The following is a 20,938-nucleotide window of genomic DNA, read 5'->3' as shown; positions in this document are numbered from 1 at the left end:
AACAAAAATGTATATTGCCAACTTGAGCCATGCTCCACGCCTGACTATCCCCGATTTTTTAAATGTTAACGGCCGATTTTTTAAATGTTAACGGTAAGTACCTCAATGTATTTTATCGATAAAATAAAATTTGTATAGAGATATTACATTTATTTTTCAAGTTATGAAAATTTTTGTGACATCACCCCCTCATTTTTTAAGCGATTTTTTTCAAAATTTGTATCTATATAAAAGCCATAGCTATTAAACTAGCCAATATATCTTCACTGGCGGCAACTTGTACCGGCTTTCGGGCTCGAGCCCCCCCCCCCAATAGCAAAGGAATGTTGCAGAAAAAAATTCAGAATGGCCCCTCTACGGTACTTAGACTTGAAACTCTCAATGTTGGATCACTGATTGGCTGCAGTATGGAAATCGCAGAAATGCTCGAGCGTAGAAGGATTGACATTTGCTGCTTTCAAGAGGCTAGATAGAAATCAAATGGTGTCTGTCATATCAACTCAGACAAAGAAAAATATAAATTATTCTGGAATGGTCAAAAGACAGCCAAAAATGGTGTTGCAATTTTTGTCAAAGAATCGCTAGCCCAAAAAGTACTGGATATTAAAAAGATTAATTCACGTCTCATGTGGATCAAGCTTCGCCTAGAAAAGCAAACAATGACTATTTTTTTCTGCATACGCACCACAGACAGGCGAATCAGAAAATATAAAAAATGACTTCAATGACTTTTTTCCGGATTTTCGTAAAATAAAATATAAAAATATTCGGCAAAGAAATTACATTGACTTTTGCAGTATTTACTTGGAAAATTTATGAAGTTGGAGTAATTCTAAAATGTCCTCAACGGAAAGAATTGGTGAATTGCTCCAAACAGCTGGACAAGCATTGACTCAACTAGGATGGTTGACTTGCCAGTTGCACTCAAATGATGATTCTCTAAGTACAAACAAATGGTCAAATACTGTAGTTGATATGTTAGCTTCAGGTATTTAATGATTTTCTGAAGATCTTAGCCAGATTTCCTCTGTTATCAAAACAGCATTAACTACTAAAAGCAAAGAGAACAATAATAGCAATGCTGTATCAGTGTCAGGAATACATCCCTGGTCAAAATACCCTGACTCTCCTACAGATGATGGACCTTTCATAAACGTCACAATAAGAAAAAAAAGCCATCCGCCTAGCAAATTGAACATTGTATCCTCTAACCAGGCAGGAATGGATAAAACTCTTCAAGCCACAAGCCTTCATTGCAGCAAAGTCAACGCTGAATCCTCTAAACACTCAGAAAAGGATAAATCTCTCTCCGCAGTAAATACCACACTGAACTATTCAAAACCTGCTTCACCTAGGACAAAGCCTCATGCTTTAGATGAACCTGTAAAAAAAGTTAAATCCAAAAACAAAAGGCCAATAAAAATCATTGGTAAAAAACTGAATAAAGGCTGCAAACTGCAGGCCAATAAGAACCGCATTAAAAAAAAGGTGTTTCATATGAGCAACCTTCAAACATGCAACAGAAAGGATGTCACCGATTTCCTCTCATCAAATGAGATCCATGTTTTAACTTGCTTTTCCATTCTAGGTGGCAAAGATAAACCAGAAAAAGATCTCACTAACAGAGACGATGAGGATGCGACAGACTTCAGAGTCTGTGTTGAGGCGACTGATACTACTAAAACTAAAATGACAGACCCAGATATAATGCCTAAAGATGTGGTGGTCCGTGAATGGTTCTTCAAACATGATAAACCAACTGTTGATAACACAAATAAAAATGGTAATATATGACTGTTGCCTGCTGTGAATTGTATGAATTATGTTAATCTGAATGATGACAAAAAAGCGAATGTGAATGATGATAACTATAATGTAAATGAAGTCACGAATGCTATTATTAATGGTGTTGCTGATGTGAAAGATGACATGAAAGCTAATGTGGATGTTAATGCTGGCTATGGTGTGAATGAAGCCATGAACACTGTTACTATTGTTATTAATGATGTTGTTGAAATGAGTGGTGACATGAAAACTAATGTCAACGATGATATTAATTATAGTGCAAATAAAGTCATGATCACTACTGCTGTTATTAGTAATGTTGTTGATATGAGTGGTGACATGAAAGCTGAGGTTAATGATGATATTAACTATGAACTCTACTTCTATTACTAGTGATGTTGCTCATATGAGTGGTGTCATGAAAGCTGATGTAAAGGATGACATTAATGATGTTACTAATGTGTACGGTGAAACTAATGGTGTTGTGATTGAGGTTATTAAGGTGAATGATGGCATGAATGTTGATACAAATGATAACATTGATTTAAATGTAATTGATGACATGATTACTAATATGAATGATGACATGGATGCTAATGTGAATAATGATATTAACTTTACTGTGAATGATATCAATACTGTTTTGAATGATGAAATTAATGTGAATGATGGTATTAAATTTAATGATGACATGAATTATAATTCACTTATTGATATGTTCAGTAACATATATGCTGATTTGCCTAGCTACTTCAAATTTTTCTCAATTTCTAATTATCTTACTCTGTCTGAGATGAATAATAATATAATTGGTGACTGTGGTCAAGACGCCCAACGGTTGATCGTTGTGCATATAAATTGTCGCAGTTTAAGTGCTCATCTGACTGAATTAATTGGACTTGTCAATGGCATAAAAATCAAGAATTGTATTATTGCCTTGACCTGGTTGCAGAATAATACCATTCGTGAATATATCCATGCGAAGCTACCATCATATGATATTGTCATAAATAACAGAACCATCAAAAGAGGAGGTGGGACTGGTATCTTATTTAGTAAAAATATTGTATATCCTAACTTAAATACTAACCAAAATTTTAATACTGACTGCTTTGAATGGTCAGGCATTAGAACTTATTGTGTAAATAAATATTATTATTTTTTTTACTATATATAAGCCTCCCAATGTCAAAGTAAATGACTTTCTAGAATCCATAGATGTCTTTTTTAATGAATGTATCAGAATTGAGAAGGGTTCCAATGTACGGTACTTGGTGATTATAACATAAATATAGCCATTGAAAATTATGCATGTCAAGCTTTCCTGAATCTTATGAGGGGTTTTGATTTGAGTCCTCTAATTAACCGACCGACGCATGTACATAATACCTGTGCGTCCATCATTGACAACATTTTTACCAATGACATTAACTACCTTTCTAAGGGTATCTTGTGTGAAGATTTGTCGGATCATCTGCCAATTTTTATTTCAATAGGATGGGAAGGTCTCATTGTCGCCAACCATCCTCGTCCACCGATAAGAACTCGAGCAATCAATGCTGTAAACTTAAATTCATCCAACAAACTTCTTAGTGAATTATGTTGGCCGGATTTTTCTAGTGATTCTGATTTAGATTCTGATTATGACAATTTTTTAACTTATATATTAAATGCATCAATAGCTCCTGCCCAATAGTTGTCAAAAGAAATCGATTTAAAAAACCGTGGATGGATGTTGAGTTATATAATATCTGTTTACACAAAAATAACTTGTACAAAGCGTATTTGTGCAATCCTTCTCTTTGTAATAAAAACATATATAATAAATATAAGAATTATTTTATTAAATCGAAAAGAGCTAAGGAAAAACTTTTCTATGAAAATAGATTTAAAAAATGTCGAACTCATAGAGAAAAATGGAATGCAATAAATAGTATGCTTAGACCCAAGCCATCCGAGTCTCATCTCCTTAAAGATGATGACTCCATGATGAGCAAAATAAGAATAGTCAATGAATTAAATACATTTTTTATTGAGCAAGGTAGTAAACTAACTCCCGGCAGTCCACCCAATCCGTTCCCAAATCAATCTTTGTTTAACCAACTCAATTATCCATCTATTCTGGCTGTGGATACATCTACTGACGAAGTCATTTTAATAACGAATAAATTAAAAAGTAAAAATAGTTATGATGGTGATCTTTTATCAACAAAGCTGTTAAAGAACACCATTCATACCATTTGCACATCCGCTCGCATCATTGTTTAATAAATTCATAAAAATTGGTCACTTTCCAAAAAGAATGAAATTGGCTAAGGTACTGCCCATATATAAAAGCGGTGAGTAAATATATGTTCCTCAACTGAACATATATTTAACATTGTGTTTTATTTACAAGGTCTTAAATAATGATGGTTACGGGGAATTAATGACGCTTGAAACTGTCTCTAGTAAGATTAGATGATGTGGTATGCTGATATTGGCACATGGTCGTACCAACCTAAATTACAGATACTGGGCAGTAAGAGGAGTGAAACTCTGGAACACCTCGGGCATGAGTAGCTTGATGTGTCCTAGTCTCCATACCTTGAAAAGAGGCCTAAAAAAGAAATGCATTAGTATCTAATGCTTCAAAGGGACCAGCATACGGACCCTAGTATGATGATGGGATGGTGTTACATCTCTGCTGGCCTCCACGGAAGTCATCGTCAGTGACGTGAATCAATTATATACATATTGTTTGTTCATGCATGCATATTATTTATTATTGTAGGTGTATGTATGTGTGTATATATAAGTATATATAAGAGTATTATTGATATTGATATTATTGTATTATTATTACTGTTATTAGGTGGTAACTTGTTAGTATTATTGATGTGTGTATATATCTATATATGACAGTTTATTGTTTATTTCAAACACTGATGTTGTTAGTTAAGGGTGGTTTCAACAAGTAATTCACCTTTATTGATCTCCTGAATTATTTTTGTTTGAATAAAATTTGGAATAAAAAAAAAAATCTTCGCTGTTTGTAAGCCATAGAAACTTTTCATACCATAGAGCAGAGGTGGGCAAACTACGGCCGGCGATGCTATATAATGCGGCCCGCGAGGCCTTGTTCGCCAAAAAAGATCGTCAGCCAAACATTATGACCAAAAAAAGGAGCCACAAATCTTAAAAAAATTCTCCCCGGGTCAAAACAATTTGCAATTTAAGTACATATGCGGCCCTTCAAAGGTAAAATAGTTTTCAATGCGGCCCTCACAGCAAAAAGTTTGCCTACCCCGGCCATAGAGGATTGTAAACATCTACTGTAGAGGGTATATAAGGGGCAGGAGTAGCTAAGTCAATAGCGAGGTTTAAAGCGAAGTCGTAAATGTGAATTATATAGTTACATGGATTAGTTAAGTGTTTCTGTTACTGTTGGCATTCGATTAACCAAGTTTGCGATTGATGCAGTTGTGTTCATCTATCGGAAATCCTGAACCTACGGAATAACAATAACTGAACGATCGTTGGAAACTACTGGTGTTGGAAATATAGAGATCTTAGAAAAATAAAACATTGGTGTTGGTAGTAACGAGCGTTCAAAGGTTACAACAATATATATAAAGTACATTATAGTCTTAATTGATGAACAAATTTGTTAAAACCTGTTAGAATTGTGGTAAAAAGTGCCATATATGACGGTTTAACAATCATTATAGTCTTAATTAATGAACAAATTTGTTAAAACCTGTTAGAATTGTGGTAAAAAGTGCCATATATGACGGTTTAACAATCAACAGACAGAGAAAGACATACCAACATGCTAAAATTGCGAGATAAAGGGTCAAATACAAAGGTTTTGCCGACAAATTGAAGCAAAACGTGTCCTAGTATCAATCGAGGACAACACGGAAGTAAAATGACAGCAAACCAGAGAAACGACCAATTTACCTTACCGAACCAGCAACTGCTATACAGTACTAACATAATTGAAAAAAACCTTGGAGAAGTTAACGCAGAGGAGCTTATTCCAAACGGAGTGTTAAATGTGGTTGAACATTAAAACATCATCTAAAAAACTATACAAATGACACCAATGTAGCATTAAATATTCAATTTGACAAACTTTTTTATCCTTTGGCTTTGCAACAGAATCGTAAACATTTTGCACTGCGCCGTCTAGTTTTGTCAATTTCACATAACAATCTTTTAATCTAAATTTATTGGTTTGAAAAAGATTGGTGAAAAATTTTTAAAATTCATCAAAATTTGTATTTTTTGAAAAGTCAAAATATTATTATTAGTAACCATAAATTTTAATTAAGGATCTAAGTTTTTAGAAAATAGTTTTTTTTAACATAACATCACAAGAGCCATGACATATATAAACCTACTCTGACAATTACCAGACTTAACTGTGCTCTTACCATAAATTACCAAAATTTCTTATTTTCTCAATGCCATTCAATTCAATTCAATAAGGTGAATAAACAACTTATTTTCGTTATATTTCGTTTCTTCGGCATTATCCTCACACCATGGCTAAAGGTCCTTTTGCGGATTCATTCGAGAACACGTTGACCAAAGTTCTTGCATTCCATTCAATTCAATAAAATGAATAAACAACTTATTGAATTAAATTTTCTCAAGTCTAATATACAACTATATTCGAAAATCATTTCATGAACCGTTTTAATCCCTCCAAAAATCAATTGACATTTCTAACAAATAAATTATATTACACATTCCTTAACCATAAGCAAAATGCAAAATACTAGTAACACTAAATAATATAGTTAGGTGTGGCGATGGTGTAATGGTTGAATGGCATCGTGACTGGACCTAAATTTGAAGAGGTCCACGCCTGTCACATGTAACAAGTCTGATGCTTTGATTTACGTGTATGTACATACATTGTGTGTTTGTCGTTGATGTCTTTGAAAAATACTGGAGAGAAATGTAGAACTATAGACCACTGATATCCTATTTGTCTCTATGAAGCAAATGACCAATATTTTTCAAAATCAAACAAATCTGCTCTTATTTAACCTTTTGCACATTAAATCTTGATTCATAGCTCAAAAATATCCTTCTAAATCTAGCCATATATTAACACAGTCTAACAAAATAGCCGGCGAATTCTTCTTATATCTCAAAACATGAAAAAACAAATCGTCAATTTTTGAATCAAGATGCAAACCCACCACAATCAATCAATCCATCCAACCATGTACATTCATTAATGACTCATTCACCTTTATCACTCAAATCTACTCTTTTAAAAAAGATTATAATGCTTCTTTTGGGTGAAAAAAACAAGAATTAAGAATTTTCATTTCAAATGATGTTTCATGTAATCCTAAACTTTGTAAATTCTTTAACTGACTAGCTTAAACTGCTCAGCTTAAACTGCTTGCAAGCAAGTCGATGTGCAGCATTATCTACTTAATACGTATTTATTAACATTGAACTGTACATGCACAAACATCCATGTACCAGCACTCATCATCAAAAAGCATATGGTAATAATCTGGCTAAAAAACTGGATAAAAATCAGGATGCAGCCAAGTTACTTATTAAAACAAAGTACAAAATCTCAGTGACGCTACTTCACAGAGCCCTGACAAATAACTCGATACCAACTACTTTTATATCTCTTTTTCCATTTCTCTTATCCATTACCGTCTTAATACTAACTCGAAACTCCACAAATCACCTTTTTAAAATTAACACCAAACACTACCTACCACAGTTTAAACAACTAATAAACATTTTTTTTCTGTTCCACAACCTTTTTTAAAACAATTTATTTTAATAATTTTATTTATGATTTTCACAAGCAACCAAATGTTAATAGCATATTTTAAATGAAAACTTTTATACAAACATTTTTTTATTGTCTTTAACATCTGCACCTGAACGAATGTGTACAAAAAAATAAATTGATACATTAGTGAAATATAATTGACTCCATAAAATGTGACCAAATAATATAGCAGATGAAAAAATCGCAAATGCAACCGAAAAACAGAACAACATATTGGGCTGTCAATTAAGAAAAAATGGGGCAGACTTCCTGTTAACTATTTCAATAATTAAGATGCAGAATTTTGGCATAATTTGTTGTCCGCTTGAACTTTTCATCTTTTTAATGTATAATTTGGTAAAATTTGCAAAAGTTTTTTGTGTAGGAGATTAAATAAGAGTATCAAAATCAGCGAAACTTGTGTTGACGAAGTATGAGTCACAAAAAAGCAGGCAGTCACAAATATCGACAATGTGTTCCTAGTTGCTATAAATACGATTGCAACTCGCTGATTTTAAAATTTTTGTTTGGGAGATTTCTACGAATTAAATGATTTATGTGGTCAACCCTAGATAGAGGTTGATAGTAATGCCCAGAAAGCCAGCATGGAAGTATATCCCAGCCGTAGTGCCCGTAAATTATTATTAATGTACACCAATCAACACACCATATAATTATCTCGGGTTTAATGGCGGACAGTTATAAACAAATTTTAAAAAAAATTAATTTTCTAACTTCGCATTAAAACATATCGTTTGCGACTAAAAACTTCAATCCAATAAAAAAAATCGTCCTAACTTAATATAAAATATATTTCGAGAAAAAAATTTGTATTTTCGTCATATTTCGTTTCTTCTGCATTATCGTTACACAATGACTAAAGATCCTTTCGCGGATTCATTTGGGAACACGTTGATCAAAGTTCTTGAACAGTCGCTTTTGCTTTGCCATGTATTTTCCTGTAGTTGACAAATGATATAGATAGCATCAATGGTGGCTCTCCCTGCCATGAAGCTGTAGTGGTAACCACCTATTGAAACGGGCGACAACAGTTTTCTCTCAATAACTTTTTCAATAACTTTCAGGGAATGTTCCAGAAGACGTATACCCCGATATGAGGACGTTTCAGTAGATCTCCTTTTCCTTTATATCTCGGCACAGTTGTGCTACTGTTCCATTCCACTGGTAGTATCGATTTACTCCACATCTCCTGACAGATGTGTAAGAGAGTTTACCAAAGCCCTGCAAGGTAAATCAATTGATATGGCCATCGCTGCAGAATTATTGAAAGACTGCATTTATCAGTTAAACTCCATCAGACAAAATGCGAACTCAATTTGGATAAAAATTTGTGATGAATCCAAATCATTTGATTTATTACATGGCATCAGCACTGAATTTGATTTGGAAAGACGACGTGCAAAGAAAAGGATAGATGATGGATGATACCATGATGAATGTTTAGCAGGACATGATAAAATGAAATTGATATTTTTGCAACTTTCTTAGATGAGGTAATAAATCAAATGAACAGTAGGTTTGAACAACAAAATTTCACGCTTTTTGATGATAACTTAACTTTCGCTTTTTGATGATGACTTAACTTACGTTCGGAACGTTTTCTTTAAAAGATTAACTTTTTTGGTAAATTTATTAATTTTGAGTCAAAATAATTTAAATTTAAAATTATTAACAGTGTAAAGATTTATTTAATGAATAATTTTCAAGTTTTGTTGTGTTTCGCCAACGGAAGATAGAGAATGGCTAACGCTAACCCTAACGTGACCACACGGACAAGGAAGGTAACAGATAGAGCTTCAGAGTCAGAGGTTAAAACTCTGTGAAAAATGTCGCACAGAATATAATTCTTTTTTTGTCAACCTCGGCGATAGTATGAAAGATTCTCAAAAATTTCGGAATGAATTTGCTGAGGTTAATAGCAAGCTGAATGTGTTGAGGGACATGATGGAGGAGATTCTCACTAACTCACTAAGTCATCATTTAGTCTATTAATAAGTCACCAAATATATTAATACTCATTAAACTTTTTCACACACAGGCCTAGCCTTTATCTATCGATCACCTCACTAACCCACTAAGTCATCATCTAGTCTATCAATTTGCCGTTACTTCATTTTATATTCCATCGTCATATTTTATTTTTCATGTTTTATCATTTCTCTCCTCACTTTTTGTATTTATTTTCTCACTTATTTGTTTAATTTTGTTTCACTGCCTTGCATGTTGTTACAGTTTCTGCGTCTGTCAGATCCTGATTTTTAAAGAATAATAATAAAAAAAAGATTCAGATGAAAGAAGCCCAAATAAATGTTCAGCTTGAGGATTTAAAACGTTTGAGGTTGAAACTATTAAAAAATCATCTTCAAGTGAATTTGCTGAGGTGGAGCATGTTAAAAAATGGTCTGATCTTTTTGCAAAAAAAGTTGATTTAATGGCAAATGACATTAAGTCAGTTGCTAGTTCAGTTGCTTCCACTGATTCAAAAATTAACATTTGTAATGAAAGGAATGCAAGAAAAAATAACATCATTGTCTTCAATCTTGTGGAAAACAGTCATTTCTCGAAAGCAAAAGATAAAGAGATAATGTCTGTCCTTTTTAATGCTTTGCTACCTGAAACTGATATTAGCAAGGAGATATCAGACTGCTTTAGATTGGGTAAATTAACTGAAGAAAACCAAAGACCCAGGCCACTCTTAATTAAGTTGAGCGGCTATTCATTAAGAACCAAATATTGGAAAGTTGCTTCAAGTTAAGAAATAATACATCTTTCAAAAAAGTTATTATTTCCCATGACCTGATTAGAGAGGATAGAGAAGAATGCAAGAAATTAATATCTGAAAAAAAGAATAGTATATCTTCAACAGAAGACATCAACAAATTTGTTTTTTTTATAAAGGGCCATCCAGGTGATTTTTATGCTGTGGCTCGTAGAAAGAAAGAAAAATTTTCAGTTAGGAACAAGTCAAGTATTAACTCAACAGTAATCAATGATTTTATGATTTTGTATGCAAATGTGGATACTTTGACAAACAAATTTGTGGAATTAAAGTTTTTATTAGATTCTTGCAGAAGTGCTCCCAAGTTAATTTTTTTAAATGAAGTTAATCCCAAATATTACAAGATCCCACCAAGTCTATCTGAGTTTCAATTAAATGGATACCAGGTAATATCAAAAGGTTTTGCTGTCAAGGATAGTCGTGGTTTGCTGGTTTATTTCTGTAATGATCTTCCCATCGCTGAATTAATTTTATCATCATCATTTCACGAATATATCTGTGTTCAGCTGTCTTTGAAACTAATAAAATTAAAAGTTCTGTCTCTGTATCGTAGTCCTGGAAGTTCTGACTTAAACAATATTTTATTATTACAGCTGCTTGATGAATTTTTAAAGTTGCCTGGTTTTCATCTTATACTTGGTGATTTTAATTTACCGGATATCAACTGGGGTTTTCAAGGGTCAACAGGCCCACCTGCAGGAATAAATAATATGTTTTTAAATTTCATCAATGATAATTTTTTGAAACAGCATATTGATCAACCCACCAGAGCTCGTGGTACACGGCAGCCCCACATTTTGGACTTGGTAATCACTGATGTGGATATCATCAAAAACATATCCTGTTTGGCACCAATGGAAGCGGGTGACCACTCTGTTCTTTCTATGGAGGTATGTGGCTTCCATGCGGTAAAACATTCGGATATTAAAAAATTCTGTTAAGACAGTGGAGATTATTCTAATTTAAATGTCGACTTTAATAATGCTCTGCCCGCATTACTTGATTTGCATCCTGGATCGTCGGTTGAAGCGCATTGGACCTCGTTTAGGAATTTAATTCTTGGTTTAACTGCAATGTACGTCCCATTAAGAAAAATATGTAAAAAGCGTACGTTTGTTAATAAAGCTGAAACATATCTCATGAAAACAAATTTACAGATATGGCAGCAATTGTTGGGATTTGTTCAGGTCGTTAAGAGACAGGATAAGAAAGATAACAAAAGATTTACATAAACAACGCTTGAACGAAATTGCAAATGGTTTCAAATCAAACCCCAAATTGTTTTGGAAACAAGTGAGAAATGTTACGATTATCAAGGATGGGATCACATTATAGCTTTTAAAATTCGTTGATGAGGTAACGGCGTCATTGGAAACAGGTATGAGTACAGATATTGTTTATACAGATTTGGAGAAAGCTTTTGATAGAATTTCCCATTCTAGGCTGTTGTTCAAATTAAAAAAATATAAAGTTCAGAGCAAGATAATAAAATGGATTAAAAGCTATCTTAGGGAAAGAACGTTTCGTGTTAGAGTAAATGACCAACTTTCAAGTGCTAAACCTGTTGCTAGTGGTGTTCCCCAAGGAGGAGTACTCAGTCCATTTTTATTTGTGATTTAGGTCAATGACATTCACTCAATTAACAACAATATCTTTTTATATGCAGATGATGCAAAGATATTTGGTTCCATATCAGTTCCACAAGATGAGGCGGTGTTGCAAGGTTGTTTGGATAATGTAATGATGTGGTTCCACAGAAGGAGTTTGAAGGTTAATGTCAGTAAATACAGTGTTGACAATAGGCAGATGTTTGTCAAGGGAATATTTTATCACTGATTCAGATGATGTAGCTCAGGCCTTGCCAAGGGTGAAGAGTATATCTGACCTGGGTGTGGTAATGGATGATCGCCTCCATTTCAAAGAGCATGTTTTGAGTCAAATAAAAAAATCTAACTCCATGTTAGGAATACTATCAAGAAATTTTAGTTGCCTGTCTGACGAAGCTTTCATCTGTGTCTACAAGTCGTTTGTTCACTCACGACTGGAATTTGCTGTTCAAGTTTGGTGTCCATATAGAAAAGGTCTGATAAATGAATTGGAAAAAGTTCAGAGAAGAGCTACCAAAATTCCAAAGTCCTGTAAAAATCTGGAATACAGTTTGAGGTTGGTGAAATTAAACCTCCCTTCCCTTTAATTACCGCAGAATCAGAAGAAATTCAATCCTTTAATCCTGGTCTATAGAATGCTTCACGGCATGGTGGACCTTGCGATTTGCCCTTAGTTATGCGGCAGGGCTGATGTCAACACAATGGGTCATCAGCTCAGATTGTGAACTCGACTGGCCAGAAAAGATTGCAGGAAATATTTTTTCACGAATCGAGTTTTTAGCCCATGGAATGCATTGTCAGAGGATATTGTTAATGCTCCGTCATTGGCTATTTTTAAAACTAAACTAGACTTATTTTATGGTAACGCAAAATATTCTATATTTTAGTTTGTCTCGTGCCTGATGTTTATTATAAATTATTTTCAAATGTACGTACCTGTAATAATCAATTTTCGGAATTTGCATTTTTTTCAAACATTGATAATTGTCTTAAACATTGACTCTTTAATTTTTATTGAAATTCGTTCGGATTTATTTTTGTTATGTTATTTCAGTTTTGGGCAAGGGGCTTTGCCCAAGCCTTTCTGCTTATAATAATAATAAAGCACTACTAAAGTATGTTATATCAATTCAGACAAAGAAAAATATAAACTATTCTGGAATGGTCAAAAGACGGCCAAAAAGGGTGTTGTCAGAGAACGCAGCCAAGATGTCATAGAAAATGATTCAGATGAGTCATATGAAGAAGTTGACAATGAAACCGAAATTATGTTAAAAATGGATGCACAATTACATTCTATCAAATAGTAGAACAATTATATTTAAATAAAACTTGTAAAAATCCTTTCTCAGTTATCTTGATATCCTAATCTAATGATGTTATACAAAATATTTTCTACTTTTCCAGTGTCCAGTACATCTGCAGAATGAGCTTTCAGTAAGCTTAAAAATGTAAAAAACCGGCTTCAATCTACAAGAGCTGATGATTTTTTTTATCAGCGTTAATGATAATTATGGCTGTAAAAGATCTACCTCGGGAAACTGGGTCTCTGGACGCAAAACGCAAAACGAAAAAAAAATTTCATTTCGGTTATTATCAATTAAACTTTTATAATTCAAAATATATACATATTGTATGTTGTCTGCATTCATCACATTCTAAGCATATTGAAGTTAGTACACATACTAAAATTAACCCAAGCGAGGATGTTTGTTTCAAAAACCAAAGGGGGGGGGGGGAGATTAACGCCCTCTATGGTCTAATCTTTTTGTTTAGTTGGCTTATATTTTATTTTTTATTGTTTAATTTTTTTATTTTTCTTATCATGTTTTAATAGTCATAAGTACCTTATATATCTTTTATAAATGATTAATTTCATTAATTATTATCAATGTCAGTCATTATTATTTTTGTTTTAAAATTATTTAATGGCAGCCTACGATTGCCTGTAAAATTATTTTTATGTTGGAATTAGTTATGGTTTTGATTGGATGATGATGTTTATTTTTTAAGATGATATTTATGCCAAACCTTACACTCATTCATCTTTTGGTATTTTTTGAGACTGTGTTGGTGATGAAATAACTGAGGTTTGAACGTTCATTTACTTTAAATGTTCTCATATTTTTGTTTTACGAAGTCGAAGTTGTATTTATTTTTATTGTTGCATTATTATTTCTGTTCTGCCATTATTATGTGTATTTGAAATTGTTCATTTGTCCTGACTGGGTAAGAGGCATGTTAACGTCCTCTGGTCAGTGCATAATAAATAAATTATATATATATATATATATATATATATATATATATATATATATACTACAATATTCTATAAATTCTACCGAATGTTTGACGTTAACATGTTTGTAGTTCGTTTTTTCGATTTTTCTCACTAAAGTTTTTTGGAGAACGTTTAGTTTATTAAAATTCAAATAAACTTATTTTATAAGTTTATTTGAATATATATATATATATATATATATATATATATATATATATACACTAGCCAAAATTTTGAAAATAAATAACATCTGACAGCCAAATATAATTGGAAAAAATTCCATTTTTAGTATTTGATCATTTGCTATATTGTCAAGTAACTGTAATTTAATCAAAAATATAAATATAATAAGTTTATGTACCTGGAACTTCTAAACTCAAACAATTGTCTTTATCAATGTTTTTTATCATTTGGGAAATTTTTTTTCTTGCTGACTGAAAATATGAAAACCCGTACATTTAAATGACTCTATTTTAGGATTAATGAAAACTGTAAACAATGCATTTAGATACATAACAAATAAAAAATGTATTTATTACAAAATTTAATAAGCTCATGGAAACCTTGAAAAACATTTACCTTGGATTCTTCATATGAATCAAGTATAGAAAGCTTCCTTTTCCATGAAGGTTTAGGAATGACTCCAGTTTTTAGTCTAGTGCAACAACTTGATGTGGATGATTTCATTTCGCTCATTATCTGCAATTTATAACCTTGCTAAAACACTGGAAAAAATGTAAAAACAACCTTAACACCTAGGTCATATCATAGAGGTAGTTCAAGCCAATCACGTATGAAGATGCAACAACAACAACAACACACGTTTAGACGACATTTTTCCCGAGATCGGGGGTTGCCGTTTGGCTATCTTTGATGAAACCCCACAGAGGTCTATTTTACTTATCACGTATGAAGATGCATAAATTTTAATAGGTATTTATGAACATTTTCGCACATATATACTAACAAATTTTAATGGATGTGTATGTACGTGCATGCCCAAAAATTATAAATACTAAATGCTGCTTATACAGAAATTTTAATAGTTGAAGCAGACGCAGGTGAGCATAAATTTTTACAAATCACTGGTGCTTAAAAATTGTTATATTAATCAGGGAATAAATTTCAAAAGTTAATTAAATTCATTCAACTTTGGTTTATAGGATGACTTAGTACTTTATTGTTCAAACAAGTAAATAAACCTAGCTTAGCACTATAAAGACAATACAATTACAACTATAATTGAAAATCAAATTCAAGTTTAAATTTTTATACCAATTTACAAGAAATGAACATCATTTATAGAACCAACAGAAAGCAACATGTTAAGCTCAATATTGTTCTAACTAAAGAAGACTTCTTTGTTGAGGTATATCACATTTTTTCCCACCTAACATGATAAAACTTACGTCTTTATATTTTATTTGCTTGTACTTTATATTTGAGAGGAATTATGCCTTCAATGTAAACCAAATATTGGCTTCTGACACTAGGATCCAATGGTAGGCTTAAACTAAATTCAATCTTGTAAAAATTGTGAGTCATATCATGAATGTGTGAGACAGGGTAATGGTCAGGTGTCATGACATTGTTGTGGATATGATAATCGCCACAAAGTCTCAAATCAGTAGTACCAGCAAATGTCTGTTTGTTGATTTGACCTTGATTTTTGTTTACCTTACAATCAATTTTCGTACTTCTTAAACTTTAACTGTTTGTGAAAACTCTATGACTGATTTTTTGTTTTTTTTTGTAATCTAGTGTGCTGTAATCTATGGCATGACACATTCAGTAATGTCGCATATGTCCAAGTGCAGCACTGTAAAATTTCTTTTACTTCTATTGTATATGCCAGGTGTGTTTTTATGGATGCAGGTAATTGATTCACCAATAATTGTTTCAAGATATCTTCATTCATCTGATGGTTTCCTAATAGGTTTGGCATGTGTCCTGTATTCTATAGTACAAACAAAGTACACAAAATTTCTGTTTTGAATTTGTAAAAATAATATTGCTGTGTTTTGCATATTTCTATGATTTTTTACTTTTACAAATACATGTCACTGACTATTATTTTAACAATTTAATGAGTGATGATCGCACACAAGTCTAATTTTTACCAAAAATTATTTGATGCAATGTTAATCTGCTATATGTATTATATAAAATTAATACTATCAAATTTATGTTCTATTTTTACACTTTTTGACTTTTACAAAAAAATTGCCCATAATATAATGTTTTTAATATTTCATTTTAAACAAACTAATTCTAATAAACACATATTATTTGATATTCTACAAAACTTTTATTGAAGCATTACAAATTTGCACTGTAAAATTAATATTGTTTATTTTCTTATTTTATTTTATTAAATAGGTTAGAGTAATGTTTCCTACTATAAAAAAATCATGCAGAATAACAACGCTTGGTGGATGATAAATTCTAATTATTTAATTAGAATCCTATGGAATCATTAGGATTAGATTATACTTTGTAAAATCATAAATGATAATCACTATTTGCATACAAAAAACATGTTTTTGAAAAAAGCCTGAAAAATAAAAAAAAACTATATGGCAACGTGACTTATTCGATCCAATCCATAAAATGTGTATTCTAAATACACATGAATCATTATATTTTATTATATCATATGAGTTTATAATTTTATATTATATATCTACATTATATTATATAAAAATTTTAATCATTCATATTTTGTTCAGTGCACACAATTCAGAGCATAAGCATGAGATAAGCATAAGACTTATTAGGTAAAATCGGAGATTCGTACTCCTATGGTATCGTCCATGTTTACAAACAAACCTAATGTATGTTAAAATAAAATAACTCTGCCCATTTAAAATTAACTAGCGCTTAATTATTTATTGATTAGATTTAAAATTTTTCTATAATAAAAAATACTTTAGGAGTTGTATTATTCTTTTATCAATCAATCAATCTTCGTTTTGCGTCCAGAGACCCAGTTTCCCGAGGTAGGATGTTGTTTTCTTTGCCATCAACTTTTTGCGCCAAATTAGACGATCATTTGTATCCATTTCATTTCAATTTAGAGCTTTCATGTGTTGCTCGATTGTTTGTGACCAGGACTTCTTTGGACGGCCTTTGGGATGTGTGGCAGGTAACTTAAGATCTGGCAAGAGAAGTTATGGCACTGTTTCCACTTCGTTTGACATGACCAAACCACCGCAGACGATGTTGCCGGCATTCATCCTTTATATCATCTAAACCAGCACGACGCAGGATTTCGGTAGATTTGATGTGGTTCTTCACACTAATTTGTTGCATCGGAGCATTTTCATGTCGGTTCATTGAAGTTTTTGTTCCAGTTTGGTTGTCATTGGCCATGTTTCTGCACCATATAACAACACCGGACGTATCACAGATTTATAAAGTCTTGATCGTAGTGGTAGTGGGATGTCACGCCGCATCAATATAGAGGCAAGGAGATGCCATTTATTCCAGGCTGCACGTATGCGTGCTCGAACGGCAGCTTCAGCTGTTCCAGTACATCTCCTAGATATAGAAACGATGTGACTTTCTCTATTTTAATGGCTTCAAAAACAGTGCTATTTTGAATTTGTTGTTGTGGATTGATGCAAGCAGGACAAACAAAATTATTCAAAATTGTATTATTCTTTTATAATTATTTAATTTATGATTTATATTTATTATTACAATTTAAAAATTGTTTCTATAATAAAAAAAACCTCACGAATATTCTATTTATCAATTAAGCATGATGATAAACCCAATCGTATTAAGGCTGTACCTTATTTTTATTTGTTCACACACTATGCCGAAATCGTTGGGCAACATCATCTGCCTTCGATGCGACATCACCATCATCATAACAACACGAGACAGATAGATTGAACAATTTTATTTTATCATTTTTCCTATTTGAATTTGTTTTCAATATTATGTTTTCACGACAACCCAACTTAACCCTACCCCTAACCCAACTCATACACGCACACCAACCTTACACACATATACGTTATACACAAACAAAGACAGACAGACACACCAACGTAACAACACTATAGACTAATCGTTATTCTTTCTTTCATGTATATTTATATATATATATATATGTAAATATGTTCAATGTTCACAAACATTCATTAACTAAAAATTAACTTGTATTAAAATTAAATTATTTCCAATTTGATATAAATAAATAATTAAGCGCTAGATAATTCAAAATGGGCGGAGTCAATTTATTAAAAGTACATTGTTATTTGTAAACAAGGGTGATACCATTTGAGTACGAATCTCTGATTTTACCAACTTTTTATAAATATAAATTATATGGTACGTGTAACAGTAAAAAGACATGGCATATATATAATATATATTAAGTTCTCGGTAGCCATGATATCTTATTACTAATTATATACACAGAAAACAAAAAAACATAATAATTCAATATACTTTGTGCGTGCGTAGAGGAGTGTTAAAAATTTTAAATTTATTTTAATTAAATTAAATTTTATCTGTTATTTTTTATGTGTCTGCAAAAAAATGTGAAAGTTTTTTTTTATGTTTTTAACGTTTAACCTGTGAAAATGAGGAACAAGTATACAAGAGACACTAAATCACAACTTGAAAATAAAAAAGATCGACTGGGTGTCTCAAAACTCTATCGATGTAACAATGGCGATCATCCAACCGACTAAAACTAAGCTAAACATTAAATTAAACTAATACAACATCTAACAAGTACACGAAACATAAACAAATAAAGCGCGCATGCCCAGGCAGAAGCATAGATATTTAAGGCTTAACCTCAAGCATCGCCCTATAAATACTATCTTTCTATATTTTATATTCTATATTTTCATTTTATTCTATTTATGTACATTGAACAATGTATACAAAAAAAACATAATATAAGAAAAGCATAGTTATTTTTTCATTCTTGTACTAAGGTACCTTTCAGGATATTGGCGACCATCGACCTACACAAAACCTAATCTTTATCATTTTATAGTAGTTGAAATGTGGTGATATTCAAAAAGTGACAAAAGGACTTCACGAATGTTATTCGTTGTTGACCGCGATCTTTTTTCCCTGCAATCTTTCCAGTAGATTTTCCCTTCTTTCCTTCCCCATGATGTGACTTAAAAACTTTAACTGCCTCTGCTGGATTATCTGTATTAATTTCGTCTATTGATAACCGGACTATTTTAATACATCCTCATTCGAAGTATGAGAGGTCCCGACCAATTTTCATAATTTTTCTCAAAAACCACATCTCAGCAGAGTTAATCTTTTTTCAATTTCTTTAGAAATTTTTATAAACTCATAGCACAGGAAAAATGTAATACCCCTACAGTTTTAATTTTGTTGATATTTTGATTTTACGAATGGTGAGAATGTTTTTCATTTTAGAATATGCATCTTTCGCCCTATCATCCTTCGTTAGATATCCATGTCACATTTACAACCTGAGGTAATCAGACTTCCGAAATAATTGAAGCTGTTAACTTGTTTCACTCAGTGGCGTAGCGAGGGGACTATTTCGAATTGGGAGCATTTTGAAGTTTTTCTATAAAAAATAACATCTAATCAAAGATTATAAAAAACATTTAAGCAAAATTAGATAAGATATAAAAAAATTTGATAAAAATTATTGATTTAGCCAAAATATATCAGTCTGGAAATATTTGATCTGGAAATAAATATAATTTGGTGGTCTTTGGTATTAGGGCGCCTAAATGAATATATGCTTTTGTTTAAATGCAAATTTTTTCAAAACTCGCTATATTAATTTTTCTATGATTTTCGATCACCAATTTGAGTATTTTAACACAAAGAAGGCACGTTTTCAAGTTTTCCGACTTTACTTTAAAAAATAATAAGCTTAAATTATAACAATTGGCAAAATTTGAAGTATATAAAATATAGTTAAACATTATTGAAGCAACATTTAGATGACAACAAAAATATTTTATATCTGTCTCCACAAATACAAAATGAATTTATTCATTTAATGGCTAACTCTGTTCGAAATTCTCTGTTGCAAAAAATTCGCAATGCAAAATACTATGGTTTTTATTTGATTCAACTCCTATATTTCCCATCGCGAACAAATGCCTCAAGTTGTAAGCGGGGTCGCCGAGAGGCTATGTCAGCCAAGTATGAAATTTGGAGCCGGGCCTTCAAGAGGCCCGAGCTTTCAAATTTTCTTAAAAAATATTCAGAAGCAAAATTTCACTTCAGTGAGAAACTAATTTTGCCTGAACGTGTTATTGTAGTGTAATGTACAAGTGCAAATGAATGCATCCGCTGTGTTTTGTATGGTTAGTAAGGCAGGCATGCTTTTCATTCACATTTTTCTCCATTTTTTGGTCATTTTTTAAATTGCACATTATCATTGGACACCTAATACAAAGGTACAAACCAGCTAACAGCTTAAATAAGATTTTCAGTTTCTTAGAAAATATTCAACTGTGACCGAAGAGGAGCTCAAGCTACATGTGAAAACATTGTCCAAAAAGAACAATAACGATGTTGACGGAGAGAAATTGTTTTTGGAAATAATTGATTTAAAAAAAAGTTCAGAAAGAAAATTTTTCAATGAATTTGAAACCAATAACACTCCTTAGCACTTTAGCAAACTAAGACCCAACAAATAT

General features: G+C 32.0%; 3 protein-coding genes across 3 annotated transcripts; all 3 read left to right on the top strand.

The window, feature by feature from the left end:
- Positions 1–837: 837 nt before the first annotated feature.
- HELRODRAFT_71354 (hypothetical protein) lies at positions 838–996 on the top strand (the record flags this gene model as incomplete). Its single annotated transcript, XM_009012006.1, has 1 exon — positions 838–996. One exon carries the CDS (start codon positions 838–840, stop codon positions 994–996), a length of 159 nt encoding a protein of 52 aa, XP_009010254.1.
- Positions 997–8,455: 7,459 nt separating this feature from the next.
- On the top strand, positions 8,456–11,323 carry HELRODRAFT_166802 (hypothetical protein; the record flags this gene model as incomplete). Its single annotated transcript, XM_009012005.1, has 3 exons — positions 8,456–8,493; positions 9,971–10,353; positions 10,410–11,323. The coding sequence occupies 3 exons, from the start codon at positions 8,456–8,458 to the stop codon at positions 11,321–11,323; spliced, it is 1,335 nt and encodes a 444-aa protein (XP_009010253.1).
- Positions 11,324–12,156: 833 nt separating this feature from the next.
- Positions 12,157–13,296, top strand: HELRODRAFT_166801 (hypothetical protein; the record flags this gene model as incomplete). The annotated part of the gene is made up of 3 exons (XM_009012004.1): positions 12,157–12,341; positions 12,664–12,785; positions 13,124–13,296. 3 exons carry the CDS (start codon positions 12,157–12,159, stop codon positions 13,294–13,296), a joined length of 480 nt encoding a protein of 159 aa, XP_009010252.1.
- Positions 13,297–20,938: the final 7,642 nt, after the last annotated feature.

This window comes from Helobdella robusta (assembly GCF_000326865.2).
Source record: "Helobdella robusta unplaced genomic scaffold HELROscaffold_10, whole genome shotgun sequence".
NCBI lineage: Eukaryota > Metazoa > Annelida > Clitellata > Rhynchobdellida > Glossiphoniidae > Helobdella > Helobdella robusta.
The sequence above is the reverse complement of the archived record's forward strand: the minus strand, read 5'-3'. Positions and strand labels throughout refer to the sequence as shown.